General features: G+C 36.5%; 2 protein-coding genes across 2 annotated transcripts; both read right to left on the reverse strand.

Moving 5' to 3' along the window:
- Positions 1 to 79: 79 nt before the first annotated feature.
- LOC113768196 (protein PAF1 homolog) lies at positions 80 to 7,725 on the reverse strand. Its single transcript, XM_027312461.1, has 12 exons — positions 6,176 to 7,725; positions 4,716 to 4,784; positions 3,368 to 3,475; positions 3,093 to 3,276; positions 2,939 to 3,006; positions 2,720 to 2,839; positions 1,866 to 1,971; positions 1,069 to 1,155; positions 896 to 964; positions 746 to 817; positions 479 to 622; positions 80 to 392 (listed from the first exon to the last, which is right to left on the reverse strand). Exons 1-12 carry the CDS (start codon positions 7,120 to 7,122, stop codon positions 249 to 251), a joined length of 2,118 nt encoding a protein of 705 aa, XP_027168262.1. The 5' UTR covers positions 7,123 to 7,725; the 3' UTR covers positions 80 to 248.
- Positions 7,726 to 9,906: 2,181 nt separating this feature from the next.
- On the reverse strand, positions 9,907 to 11,403 carry LOC113767343 (histidine-containing phosphotransfer protein 4). The gene is made up of 6 exons (XM_027311405.1): positions 11,344 to 11,403; positions 10,855 to 10,985; positions 10,623 to 10,691; positions 10,329 to 10,400; positions 10,140 to 10,212; positions 9,907 to 10,010 (listed from the first exon to the last, which is right to left on the reverse strand). Exons 1-6 carry the CDS (start codon positions 11,401 to 11,403, stop codon positions 9,963 to 9,965), a joined length of 453 nt encoding a protein of 150 aa, XP_027167206.1. The 3' UTR covers positions 9,907 to 9,962.
- Between the last annotated feature and the right edge of the window lie 2,396 nt (positions 11,404 to 13,799).

Here is a 13,799-nt window from a genome sequence, read left to right on the forward strand (position 1 = left end):
TATAAAAGCCAAGATACAGGTGAATCATGTCCAAATTTCAGGCAAAATTTTGTAAGTTGCAAGCAACATAAAAAGAAACGAGGGAAAAAATCCAAAATTTAGAAGACAGGAAAATTTTCGAGTTATCAAAATTTTCACAAGAAGCAAGGCAAAAATCCTATATCCCATTATATTTCTGCTGTCACTAATTGACTCTTGCACCCTCTGACTCTGTATAGTATCAGTTGGATAATTCTGTATAAACACATTCAATCAGACATATCATATTCGCCTCCACTGGACTGATCTGGCTCCATATCATCCACACTCTTCTGTGATTGACCAAGGCCATCTTCCATGTCCAATCTTGCTCTCTTCGAATTGAAACCACTCCCTTTTGATGCTGAATAACCCTGCAAACACGAGGAACTCAAAGATCAGCTAGATGTTCTTGATATTTTTCAAAAGAAAGAAGAAAAATAAAGGTTAATTGGCATACCCCAACTTCCTTCAATTCTATTGCGGCTACGGTTGATCTCTTCCTTACAGTCAATCTCGAAGGTACAGGAAAATGTTCAACTTCTTCGCTTGATTTCCCTTCTCTAGCTCTCTTTTTTCTCAAAATTAGCTTCGTCGGTAGAGGCTGCATCAAAATATACTGTGTGTTAGCAAAATCCTCATAGAGAGCGTTTGCACCCCTCAACGATAAATGCCAAACTTTAAGTACAAGTAAATAAAGTAACACTAAAGAGCTCAAATAACATACCATATAGTGCGCCTCTGATTCGCCAAAGGTCACAAGATATGTTGCGGGGTCGTCCGCATCATCCCCTCGAACCTGTCCATACATGAAGGATGTCTCAGTCAGCAGATGCAGTAAAAGTATCTATAGAAAAACTAAAGAAAGCATACATACATCCCAATGATATTCACGAATCCAGGAGTATGAAACATCTTCACTTTCGTCATAGATATCCTTTGATAGCTGGAACGATAAACAGATATACATTGACGATCATACAAAACTGAGAGAAAATCAGTCACGCTGAAATTATATTGCCCTTTTTCCTCGAGAAAAAATTCAACTACCTCATTAGGTGAAGGAACCATATAAGCCAAAAATTTATCAGGTTTTGCCATATCAGAGCTGGTAGCCACAAAACTTTTCATAATTGCCTGCAATCATGAACATACTTGTCACAAAACTCTCTCTTACTATGTTTAGTAATTATGATTGAGAAACTGGTAATATAATCTGGAAAAATTACAGTATTCAGTGACAAGATAATCAATCCACTTTTTTTGGGTACATAATCAATCCACTTAGAATTGTTGAGACTTCATAGAAGTAATCAATCCACTTAGGACTGTTGAGACTCACGGCAATCGGTGACAAGATATTCAATCCACTTAGAACTGTTAAGACTTCATATGAAATAAACAATGTGTACAAAAATTAAAGGTGCTAGAAGAATTTATGAATTTCATAAGGGTTAAACAGCAGTAAATTCTTAGTCACATCACAAAATCCCCCCCCCCCCAACACCCTGCAAAAAAAATGATATGAATAAATTAGTATGACAAATGTGGGGGCCAGGAATGAGAAAATCCCCTTGCATCCCTCCCCTCCACACAATCACTAAAGGCTGCGATAATACAACTGAAAAATAGAACATCCATATTAAAATCTCCTCCTTTCCCTCTAACTCTTCAACCTGTAAGAAAAGGTTGTATGATTTGTGTCTCGGATATACTAATCCTCCACGAGGGAACTCAAGAGTAATCAATGGTGGGCCAGTGAACTAACTCTTGACAGTCTGACTTAAATGTGCAAAATGATGTAGTAAATACTTTGATGTATACAAACACGAATTAACAGATTTTACCTGAGATTCATGTGAATCACGGATACATTTATCCAACTTGCTGTAAATTTCTGAGTCAGCAGTAGGAGCGCTATCAAAGTTTGCTACAACAAACTGGTCATCGTACCTGCCAAATCAGCAGTACTACATCAACTTTCACATAAAACCAAAGCCAATTCACTTGAAGAAACAGTCAATCAGCTATAAGAATCAGAGCCCAAAAAGCCATTCTTGCAGGTAATACGACAGTTCTTGTTTCCTTATGGGGTCAACTAAAAATATTTGAGACCTTAAACAGGTAATGTGAATCTAAAATCATGCCTGCGCATGAATGAAATTTCTAATTAGACTCCAACATTATATCCCATAAACAGATGTACCACTTCTGGACAACTGTCCAGTTTCAGCAAGACATTTTTTTAAAGTGAATTTACTAAAACATCATATCCTTCCAGTTCTCTTCAAACTCCCAACAAGAGAATAAAATTTGTTTCCAGAACTCCAGAAGAAGACAAAAGAGCATTATTTAGTATGTTTTCTCTTCTCATCTTTTCTTTTCTTCCCTGCACTCCCAAAGAAGGCCTAAATGACTTTGTTCCCAACTGAGTCTTAGATACAAGTAGAACTACAGTATACAGTAACTAGACAGACCTTTTAATAACCCAAGGACTTCAAAGGGTTGTATAGTTACCCATACAAGTAGAAAAAAAAATAAACCCTAAAAGACTGTGTTTAGAATACAAATTCTAACCAAAAGCAAGGGTGCAATATGTAGACACTTCCCCTCTTCCTGTACATAACTGCAAATATAAGTGCTAATAGACAATTACTGGCTTAAAAATTATGCAATGAAGATGAAAAATGAAGAGATCTACCGATCAAAATCAGGAAAAAGCGGGAGAATATCAACAGCTTGTAATCTAGAATTAGTTGCATGAATAGGCCTGGCCTTGCATGCCTCAAATGAAGCCTGAATTTCCTGGATCTGTCTTTCCCTGAAAATTACAATTTATCATTTTATATGGCCCCAACAATCAGAATGTTTTTATATGCACCTCTTCACATGGAAAATAGTATTTAAGCTCACAACTAACCTGCTATTAAGATTCTCCAAAAGATTGCGACCTTCTCGCAATTCTTTTGCCTGCTTTTCAGTGAGAGACTACAAAGAGAATCCAAGTTGTAACTTCCACCCCCGCAGTTCACATTAAAATAAACATCTTCAGACCAAATCATGCTGAATGGTACCTGTTTAGACGACTCCATGCTAAGAGGAGAAATATATTGGGTTTTGACCAGCCAAGAAACACCTTGGTCGGTGGGCCTTTCTTTCCTTTTTATGCCATCTTTCTTAATTGGGGTTACAGGATCATCATCACGTAATAATTCCTCATCCTCGGGATCTAGTTGCAGGCTTCTGCCTTTGGGTGGACTAATCGAGAAAGAAATTATGAAAGATCACCATTTTCATGCTTTAAAGATTTGTAATTAATTTTGGGGGAAAAGAATTGTCAAGGACATACTTATACACGCTGAGATCAAGCAAATCCAGTGGTATTCCAAGATCCGGTTCAACATATAGTTCAGGTTTGTGCATTTTCTCCAGAGAAGTGATGGCATATTTTGTAAACCTGCAGACTTGGTTACCAATCTAACAAAGGAACTAAAAACTAGAAACATTGAATGGAAGGCAAATATGAGGCAGAATCAAGTAAGGGATAGATATTTTCTTAGTTATTACTGCACAAGTTTTCTGCAAAATCAGAATCAAAATTTTGCAGAAGTGAAATAAAAGCACCTCCGATCATATCTAGTAAGCTGGGCAGGCGTACATTCAGTAAAATTGTATACATAGTAATTATTCATGGTTGCAATTTATAATGCATGAATATGATGTGTGAAAAGTACTTGACACATTCCAAATAGATCTAAATCTTGAGGTTCTAATGGTAGAACTGTTATCAAGGGTTGATGACACATTAAGCGACACAAGTGCTAGAAAGATTAAATTTCCCAAGAAAAAGGTTAGTATTGGAAATTGGAAATATAGAACCCAGCCATGCAGTGACTCTCATTGCAAGTAAATCGAGCATGACACACAACTATGCTGGAACTCAAAGCAAACATCAACCGTTCTAATGAATAAACGGAATAGAGAAAGGGAAGAGAGGCAGATGTTTCCACTTTCATTGAAGTTGCAGGCTGCTTATTGGATGATTCACTTCTGTCATAAGTCATCTTCATAACAACTTTTTTTATAAAACTTCAAACGGCTTGACATGTCATGTAGAACCGTGTTCCATGCTTCCAATTAAATGAGCAATTTTGTTAAAGTTCTCCACCAATTAAACAGAAAAACTTGATGGTATTCCTGAGAAAGGTTTAATCTCACTCTAAATGGTAAAGAGTAAATGATCACGTCCAATTTCTACAAAGTTTTGTTTTCATAATCAGTTTCCTGGACAAGGCTACAATTTCGATTGATTGATGATCATCTGCGACAATCCTACATTTCCCTTTACAATTAATCTGTTAGGAAATTATGCTGCATAGCCTGAATAAGGCTCACATTCACTCCCCATCAAACCACAATCTCTTTAATAAAATCAGTACTCAAGCCAGCCATTTCCATCCTTCAAGGTAATATGCCAAAACTTAGTTCTCTCACATCAAGACCATTAAATTTTTCAAGGAAAAAGAACAAAAAACTTCTTGCCCTACAGGTCACATTATCGTGAATTAAGATTTTAATTTATTGACAAGCTTATGATTAGTTAGCATACCGACTATATAAACAGAGCCACTATTACATAATTCATTAAAAGGAGGAGAAGTGAGTGGCAGGAAGAAAAGCAGGAAAAGGTTTCTTACCGATCTTTATCTCTCCTTAAAGAGGTAAGCTTTGGTTGTGCTGTCTGATCAGGTAATTCATTCCGGAATCTGCAAAGATTACAAAATCAAATCAATGATATTCACACAGCAAAAAGTGAAGAGCAAAAGGAAAGCTTTTTCTTTTCGTGGGAAAATATAACACAATTAGCAAAAACGACAAAAGTGAAACATCAATTGAAACAGGAAGTGATGTGTAGCATCATCAGATACAGAAAGCCCTGCAACTTGTTCTTCCTTTGATCATAAAAAATGCACGACCACATTCTCTTCAAGGAAATGAAATGTTCTTTGCAAGTTCAGAATTCTTATAACAGTTTCTTTTTTCCAGAGAGGAAATAATTCCCTTAAAGTGGTGACCTTGGCCAGAGACTGGAGGCAGGAATGAATAAATCTCAATATCTTTAAGTTTACGTGCAGCAGATATGCAGCTAGGGCTAGGTTGGATTGTATTTGGGTTGGATCTACTGTTTATGGATCGTTAGCATGGCAAAAGATGACAAGCAGTTTTAAGTTTGAGATGGGTCTCCAGGAGTGGGCCGGTGAAAGTAGGCTAGGCTTGATGCAGAAGAGAAAGTAGAACTCTTAGCATCATGATTTTTCACTTCTTTGAAGTCACCCTTATGGGTTAGGTCAACAGCTATATTTTTAACTTACAAATCCAACACAATAGCGAATTTATTTCAGTAAAATGCATTTCTCAAGAAAAATAATAAACAGAAAGTTATCTGCTTGTTGGAACTTATTATTTTGTATATGTCCATGGTATTCTTTTAAAGACATCATAGCTTAGTGACCATTGACAACCCAATTTAAGAAGACACTAATGGATTTTGTTAGCTTTAGAGAAAGGATGCCACCTGTCAAACTATTGATACTACAAATCCACAATCTACCTTGCTAATTCAAAGTTGGATGCACACCAAAATTAACTTTTAACTTGTTTGAAAATTTTTAATGCCATTCTTATGATCATCCTCCAATCACAATCAACAAGTGTTTAAGGGAAAAACAAAGAATAAACTTTTAAGCAATTGAATAGCATGGTATATGTTTTGTGTAATATGTTCTCTCTCGAACGTTAACTCAAAATGGTCAAAAGGAAGATTACTGCTCAATAGGTAATAATTTGCTCTATATCAGTAAAAATTTCACTAACATGCGCACACAGAATTCACATATGCACGCAATAAATGCTTTACCAAAATCTAAAGTGCACCACTCATATCGCTAGTGTAAGAACAAAACATTTTTAGAAATTACTGTCATAATGGCATGCTATAAACATCCTCATGTTGGTTAACAAGATAATGTCTAACCATCTAAACTTTCAGCACTACAAGTGTGTCACAATCAAATCCACATAAACATGTGCCCTTAGAAGGAAAAGGACAAATCTTTAAGCAACAACACAGATCCAATTGATGTTTCAACATACTCACTTTAACTTGCAAAGAAATGTCGTAGGCTTCTTCAACCGGTTCTCAATCCTCTCACCACTTAACAGAGGAGCAGTCCTCCTGTCGCCAATATGTGAGCCAGTAATTGACCCATGCGCTTTTGTTCCAGAAGATATCATTTGGGTCTTCTGCAGCACTCTACTCTGTGATTCTTTAATGTGCTGCCTATGTTTTTCTTCCTGCCGTTGCTTCTCGTATTCTCTCTTCTTCCTCAACCTCCTCTCCTCCTCTGTCTCAACCCTCCCTGGAGGCCCACTGGGCTTTCTAGCTGGAACTTGAGGAACAGGAACCTTCTGCTGCTTAGCGTTCCCCAAATCACGCCACCCAGAATCTCTTCCTTCCCTTGATGGCCTTCTCTCCTCTGCATTCCTGTTTTCCTTGCTCTGACCAGGAGGAAGTGACGAAGGTGGTGGCGGAGGCGATAACGGTGGCGGAGGAGGAGGTGGAGCGACAGAATTAGGGGGAGGAGAGGAAGGGGGCGGCGGAGGTGGTGGTGGCTGCAAGGGTTGCAAAGGCTGGTGCTGACTGTACTGGGAGTACTGACCAGATGGATAATACCCTGGAGCAGGCGGGGCAGGGCCAGGCTGCGGGGGCAAGGAAGTCGGAGGAGGAGGAGGTGGGAAGGACTTATCCTGGAGAGGCGGCGGAGGAGGATACTGATATTGTTGCTGTGCTGGCTGCGGCGGAATTTGATTCCGCGGAGGAGGATTGTATGGCTGCGGATAATTCGAATTTGGCGGCATTTGAGAATAACCCCAATTCTGAGAATACTGATTCCCTTGAGATTGTTGCTGCTGATGAGGGGGCAAGGCAGGAGGTTGCAAAGGATTCTGATTCGCGGGCCCCGGCGGCGGCGGCGGCGGCGGTGGAGGTGGCCGAGGAGCAAAAGTTGACTGAGGTGGCGGAGGAAATGGCCTATACGACGCCATTACAACTACTCCCCTTGCGCAACTCTGCGTTAACTACTGAACTGAAACCCTAAGTAACATAAATGACAGAAATTTGCAGTAACTCACAAATTTACCGAGTTTTAGTTGTATGCATTGCATTCATAGCCCCGTATTAGCACGAATTTATATGTATACTAAATCGAAAAAAAAAACCTAGCAATTACAAAACAGAACGAACAAAACTTCACAAAAGTTGACAGCTAAGTGCGATTAAATTTGGAGAAAATTCTCCGTCCGAGGATCGAAGAAGTTAAATTCAATTGCATATAATTCGAGATTGAGCTGAAAGGACAGCTAAATTCCAACCCTAGAGCCAAAAAATTTTTATTATTAGAAGGAGATTGTTTATTTCGGGAATCTAATCAAAACTGAATCATCAAAGAAAAAAGAATGTAGGAGAAGGAGGAATCGAACAGCGAAAGTTAAATCAGAAATACACGAAAAATGTTATGAAACAGAGCATCTGTACGAACAAGTGTTTGATCGGAGAAGACGGTCGGAGAAAAAGGGAGCGGTGGAGAGGGACGCTGGGTATTGGGAGTAAAAGGGCGGGGGTATTACTTGAAGTTTAACTCGCTGGCGACTGCTACTTAAGAACTAGTGCAGGTGCACGTGATAAAAATCTATAACGCACAGCCTTTTTTCGGCTGTGACTGACCGCCTTGTTTGGACTTTGGATTGTTAGTTTTCACAGATAAATTTTTATATTTTTTATAAATACATCTTTTAACCATCTTTTTGTTCGTATACATTAAATCGCTCTGATATATTTTTTATTATCGATGACAAGTGCTTTCTCTGTGAATTAACCATTGAGGTTGGGGAAAGGGTAAAAAAAAAAGTGTATTTAGTTAATGCTGACTCAAACCTGTGCAGGAAATCCAACCTTTTGAATTTGTTAGATTCTTAAAAGATATTTTAATGCTAAAGTGGGAAATATAAATTGTAGTATATGGTAAAAGTGAAGTACTGGACAATATGAGCAGCTGTGTACTAGGTGGGGTTTCATGTTTATAAAACAAATTTTGGTTGAGGAATTTAATTTAGAGGATTATAAGATGATCTAGAATAGGAACGTTTGAATTTTCATTAAGAAAGTTGCCTAAATATAATGTTGTCATGTACCCAAATTGATACTAACATCATGCATCCTTAGAATCTCCAAACTGTGGTGGCAAGTGGAAATTGAAAAGATTTATTGTATAAAAATGTATTGTAATGATTTGATTTATGTGAATTAAAAAAATGATCAGAAAATGAGTTTAGGAGAAAAGGTAAAATTTTTTAGTTGAAAATTTTGCAATCCAAACAAAGCAGGAGCTGTAACCAAAGAAAATAAAATATAGCAGCTGTTAGATACTTTCTAAGATTTATTTGCAAACACCAATTTTCTAAAATTTATTTGGGTGATAAATATAATGGAGCAAATTTAGAACTAAAAAACTTTGCATCGGGTGTAAGAATTAATAATGTTTATAGCAGAGCATTTTTGCTTTTATAATGGCTTTAGTCAATGACAAAGCATAATTTAGCTGGTCCCAAACATATTCGAATTCTCATTTTGGTCCTTAAACTTTAATATAGAATACTCTAATATTTAAAATATAGATTTTATCGTATTTAAGTAAAACAATTAACGAAAATGTGCCAGATTTTAAATAGAAATAAGACAAATTTTATACTTTAGAAACTAAGGTTTTACATATTTTATATTTTAGAAACCATAGTCGAATAAATTATGTATTTTAGGAACTATACTATTCTACTTTGAAATCAAGTAAAAAAATTTAGGTATAGTTAAAGGATACAAAATGAAATTAACTCACCAAAAAAAAAAAAAAAGAGGAGTTGACGTGGCTACAACAGTCATTTAGCATTAACACTTACTATTAGAGCTCACATTAGTAAATGACAATGATCTTTAGAAAAGAATAACTTTTTTACACATTATCAGTAGCCATAAAACGTGCCTAATATAGTAATATGTAAGGAATCATTCACCTAACAAGCAGTCTTCATCTTCTTGGCATTTTATTGTCCATTGAATCATGGTACGTAATTGCTTTCTACTATATAGTTTCTATACAACAGTACAACACTACACTCTTTTTTTTTTTTCCATTTTATCTTAAACATTGAATAAGATGTTTTATGTTTACTGATGACTCAAATTTTACTAGGTGAAATGAAAACAACCCGTGGGGAGCCGGAAAGCACGAAGCGCAACTTGCTTCGATGGGCTTTTACATGTGGTCTGAGTGAACATGTTCAAAGAAATCTTCTTCGGCCTTGTCCACTAGTTAGGCCTTGTCACAGTTCGATGTACGGCAGCACTCTATTGATTTTGCACGCAGAATCATTACAACATGAAATCTAGTAGTAGTACATTCTAGTTTTGTTAATTGGCATTAAACTCTGTTCTAGAATTGAAGGCCTGCGGCCGGATGGGGAGCACCGATATGTTGTCAAGGGAAAAAGGCTATTCATACAAATCAGAGGTTGCGGCAAATAATAATAAATGCAAGCCACAGACAAGAGTACGAGAACCAGCAATGACTGCTGAATATATCAAAAGCAATTATTTGACAGAGCAGAAGTAGCAGTAGTAGTAGTAGTGTCTTCTTCCTTTTAAGGCGTCTGGAATATTATAGCAAAAGGGGCGCATAATATATCCACGATAGTGCAATGCATCATGCACGCATACAGACTATTACAGACTACAGAGATCATACTCCAACAATTTGCCTGAACACTCTCCTGATCACCAGCTAGCTAACTTATATATTTGTCCGCCCACTTCTGCTAAGATTCTTCACAGATTACTTTGGGCGACACGCTGTCTCATCTGGTCCAGCTTGTCTTGCATACTGGAAATTTTTTTTTTTAAAAAAAAAAGAAAAAGGAAAGAGGAATAAGATTGAGGGAATACTCGACGTATTGCTGTGGGCTTGTGGCATATCAACGAACAAGTTTAAATGGTAAAGTAAGTTTAGGACCTGAAAATAAAGCTCCAGCTTCTTTTTGAGTGCAGCATATTCTTTCTTTAGCTGGTGGAAAGTTCTCCTGCATCTGCTTGTGTTCATGCAGAGTTTTTGAAGGATAAAATATACGTGTATATAATAGTTTTATGTAAATCTAGGGAGTAATAGTGTACAGTAGAAGTGTTGGAGGAGATGACTAATTACCCTTCTGCATTTCCTTCTTTGCAGTAATTCCTGAATTGCGTGCTTTCACTTTTAACCTTCACGGCTCCAATGCTGCATGCGTGAGAGATCGAGGGATAGAGGTGATTTTGAAGCCAAAAGAACATATACTAGTACTACTTTTTGCATCCCAAAAACCAACACTAGAGCCACTTATGTTACGTCTTTTTTAGCGTAAAACGTTACAAAGAGCTAAAATTTTAAGTTATTTGCAGCCAAAATGAGGGAAGCATGAATAATTAACTCTTCTCTTACATCTTCGGGTCATTGTTTTACCTTGAACAGCTTCCTTTGAACTGGTGCATGTAGCTATCCAGTTGAGCGAAATCAAGAGGGTTCTTCTCCCTGTACATATACAGATGATGAAAATAGAAAATTTAGTACTCTGTACCCGGAGATGGACCCTCCATTTCTTTTTCTCAAAGTCAATTACATGCATGACAACAATTACTAAATGAGCTACTTTTATACTATATGTATTAACAAGCAAGCTGTAGAATTGACTCACAGTGCTTGCTCAATATTTTGGATTGTTCGGGCTGAATCCCTATAGAACAATGTGACAACTTCTTCTACAAAGTTAGGATTAGCATCATCCTGCAGCTCCTCCAGCTGAGTGAATTGTTCGTCTAGATACCCCTGCAGGCAGGATGCCACAAAAAATGCACAAAATTGTTCAACAGAACAGAAGAACGCGATTAACAAGGGGTGAGACTTCAGATTTCATATTCAATGCACTTAGGAATCTTCCTTATTCCTCGATAGCGTGTTTTCCAAATTTCCATGCAATATGTGGCGCTGCTGCTGAGATAGTGATGTGGGAATAACTCCAAGAGGGCAACATGTTAGTTTGTATTCCCAAGAAAGTTTTTGAGATGGCAACATGTAACAGAAATACTTAAAAAATATAACAAGGAGCTAGGTTCTAAAAGAACTGAAACAAAATTTGAAGTATTTAACTTCACAATTGGAAATGAAAGGAGAAAATCAGAAAAACCTGTTCAAAGAGAGATTGTCTCATATTAGCAAGTTTTCGTCGCAGTTGATTGCGTTCCATATTCGGCCCTAAGATGTGCTGAAGGTGATATTAAACGGGAGGGGCGGCTGTTTTCTCCTTCTTTCTTTAATATGAAGAGCCGAAGGGGAGAAGGAGAAGGGAATTTAATTGGGATGGAACCATGCAATACATCATTACCAAGGAGGGTATATATAGCTGAATCCGGCTCAATTTTCAAGGGGAGAGGGGGGGGGGGGGGGCGAAGGTTAACGTGGGAAAGCTAAAGGACAAGGTAAGGAGCCAAAAAGAGGTTCATCCTAACAAAAAAAATTCCAATGCACTTTCAGTGACATTATCAGATTTTTTTGGTAAAAAATGATTGAATGGATTAGATTTCGATCATCACTACCGTCAAAACATGTTCTCGAGACCCAATTGCCCATAAATATAATCCTCGCATCTACAATGAGACTTGATGACATTTTCAGATGAGTTTTAGTGATGCTTTAATTGGAAGCCCAACCATATGTTTGGTAGCACATTTTTTAGTTAAAACAAACTATACCTATTTCACTTTATCTACAAAATGGTAAGTTTACTATCATTGACGTGGCAGAGAATATCTATTTACCAAGGCATTTGGTTCTCATAAGTGGGTTGAAATCGCGAAGATAGCTGTTAACTTCATAAAACAATTTCCAACATGCGAACTTGATCCTCATTAGTTTACTCGTTGAAATAGAAAGATCAAGGAAAGAAAAGCATTGATAGGTTGTACAGGAAAGTTGAGATATACATTCCTCCACATTATTGAGGTTATGGTCTTCTTTTGTTTTGTTAGGAAAAAAGAAAGAGTTTTTTTTTAAAAAAAAAAAATTAAGAGCTAGGAGCCATATGGTAAAAGTTCATCAATCATTATCACTTATCATTCATCAATAATTATCACTATTACTATCATTAACTGATTATTGATATTAGATTTTTGTTGAAGCTGATAGAGCGTTTGATAACTAGAATTTAGGTATAGGTTTTTACATTTTTTTTTCTTTTTTCCTACTCTTTTTTCTTCTAAATTTTCTTTTCTCTCTCAATTTTTTCTAGTATTTTTTAGCACATACAGTAGGTCTAGTATACTTATTAACTCATTATGATTGACTTTAATCAAATGATATGTATCATTATGATTAATTTTCAAATCCATTCTATAGTATGAAAACACACTTACCAAATACCCCTTATTTTGACAAGTGTCACGAGACATATTAATTTTTTTGAAAAAAGTAAAATTGAATAGAGAAAAAAAAGGCGAGTAAATGCAAAAGAAAAGCATTTTCATTGCCTTTTAGAGTTACTATTTTCAAATGGGTTAATTCCCCTTTGCACCCAATAATCATATTTAGATTCTCACTATGGTCTCTAAATTTCAAAGCGAGGTACTTCAATTCTTAAATTATAAAAATCTATTCCACTTAAGTAAAATTTCCCCCATTTTCATCCTCAAAATATAAAATCTATCCCACTTAATTATAAAATCTGTGTCCCACTTTAGGGGTTAAAGTATAAAAAGTTTTATAATTAAGGGAGTAAAATGGGATGAATTTTACTTAAGTATAATGAACTTTACACTTTAGAAACTAAAATGTCACACATTAAAGTTTAAAGATTAAAGTGAGAACGTGAGGATAGCTAAAGGGTGCAAAGCAGAATTAACCCTTTTAAAATTGTGGCGGCTTATGGAACCAAGAGCTCCTTCTATAGTCCGAAAGCAACAAAGTTCTAGTCAAGGATCACTGAAATGGAACGTACGGTGAAGCCGCAGGAAGAAAAAGAGAATGCAAAGGATGAGATTTTCTTAAAAGTAAATCCAATCCTGCTTTTCTTGATCAATGACTCCAAGAATAAAGATATCCTTCGAGATATGCTGATCAAATGTTCATTATCTATTTGGTGCTACATGTTTGAATAGAACTTTCCTGAATTTCATCTGTTTAATTTCTTGATTTGGCAAGATCATTTCGATAGTAAAAATGGAGAGGCATGCATGTGGAGAGGTAAGACATAGATAATTAAAACTGAAAATGTTGACGAAAAAGAAAACTTACACAACTGATTTAAGTTATAGGGAGGACATGTGCACCTTTTTTTCCTTCATCCAAGTCTGAAGAGGATATTGAATTGTTATTGTAAATGAAAAATGGCAAACCATGTATCTAAATTCGCGTTCAAATATCCAGTCTGTGATTAAAATTCGAGTCTAGAGTTTCAAATTTTGCTGATGACATTACCCACATCGATTTCGTTGTTGCTTTCCATTAGCATATTACACAGCGAAATGCAATGGCTGCCCTCAAATTAATATACTATTCGATGAATGAAGACTCTGATAACTTAAAATCTCCAAAAGAAAAAAAAAGGTATATATCTGTATGCTTTTTCGGCTGCAACCCTATTCCCCT

This window comes from Coffea eugenioides, chromosome 4 (genome assembly GCF_003713205.1).
Source record: "Coffea eugenioides isolate CCC68of chromosome 4, Ceug_1.0, whole genome shotgun sequence".
Lineage (NCBI taxonomy): Eukaryota > Viridiplantae > Streptophyta > Magnoliopsida > Gentianales > Rubiaceae > Coffea > Coffea eugenioides.

Coding starts and splice junctions, on each gene's coding strand:
- LOC113768196 (XM_027312461.1), bottom strand. CDS start 7,122: ATGGCGTCGTATAGGCCATTTCCTCCGCCACCTCAGTCAACTTTTGCT. Junction 1,972..2,719: donor CTTTTTCCTGATTTTGATCG/GTAGATCTCTTC, acceptor CTGATTTGGCAG/GTACGATGACCAGTTTGTTG. Junction 623..745: donor AATCAGAGGCGCACTATATG/GTATGTTATTTG, acceptor ATTTTGATGCAG/CCTCTACCGACGAAGCTAAT.
- LOC113767343 (XM_027311405.1), bottom strand. CDS start 11,403: ATGGAACGCAATCAACTGCGACGAAAACTTGCTAATATGAGACAATCT. Junction 10,986..11,343: donor GACAATCTCTCTTTGAACAG/GTTTTTCTGATT, acceptor TCCTGCCTGCAG/GGGTATCTAGACGAACAATT. Junction 10,692..10,854: donor CAAAATATTGAGCAAGCACT/GTGAGTCAATTC, acceptor GTATATGTACAG/GGAGAAGAACCCTCTTGATT.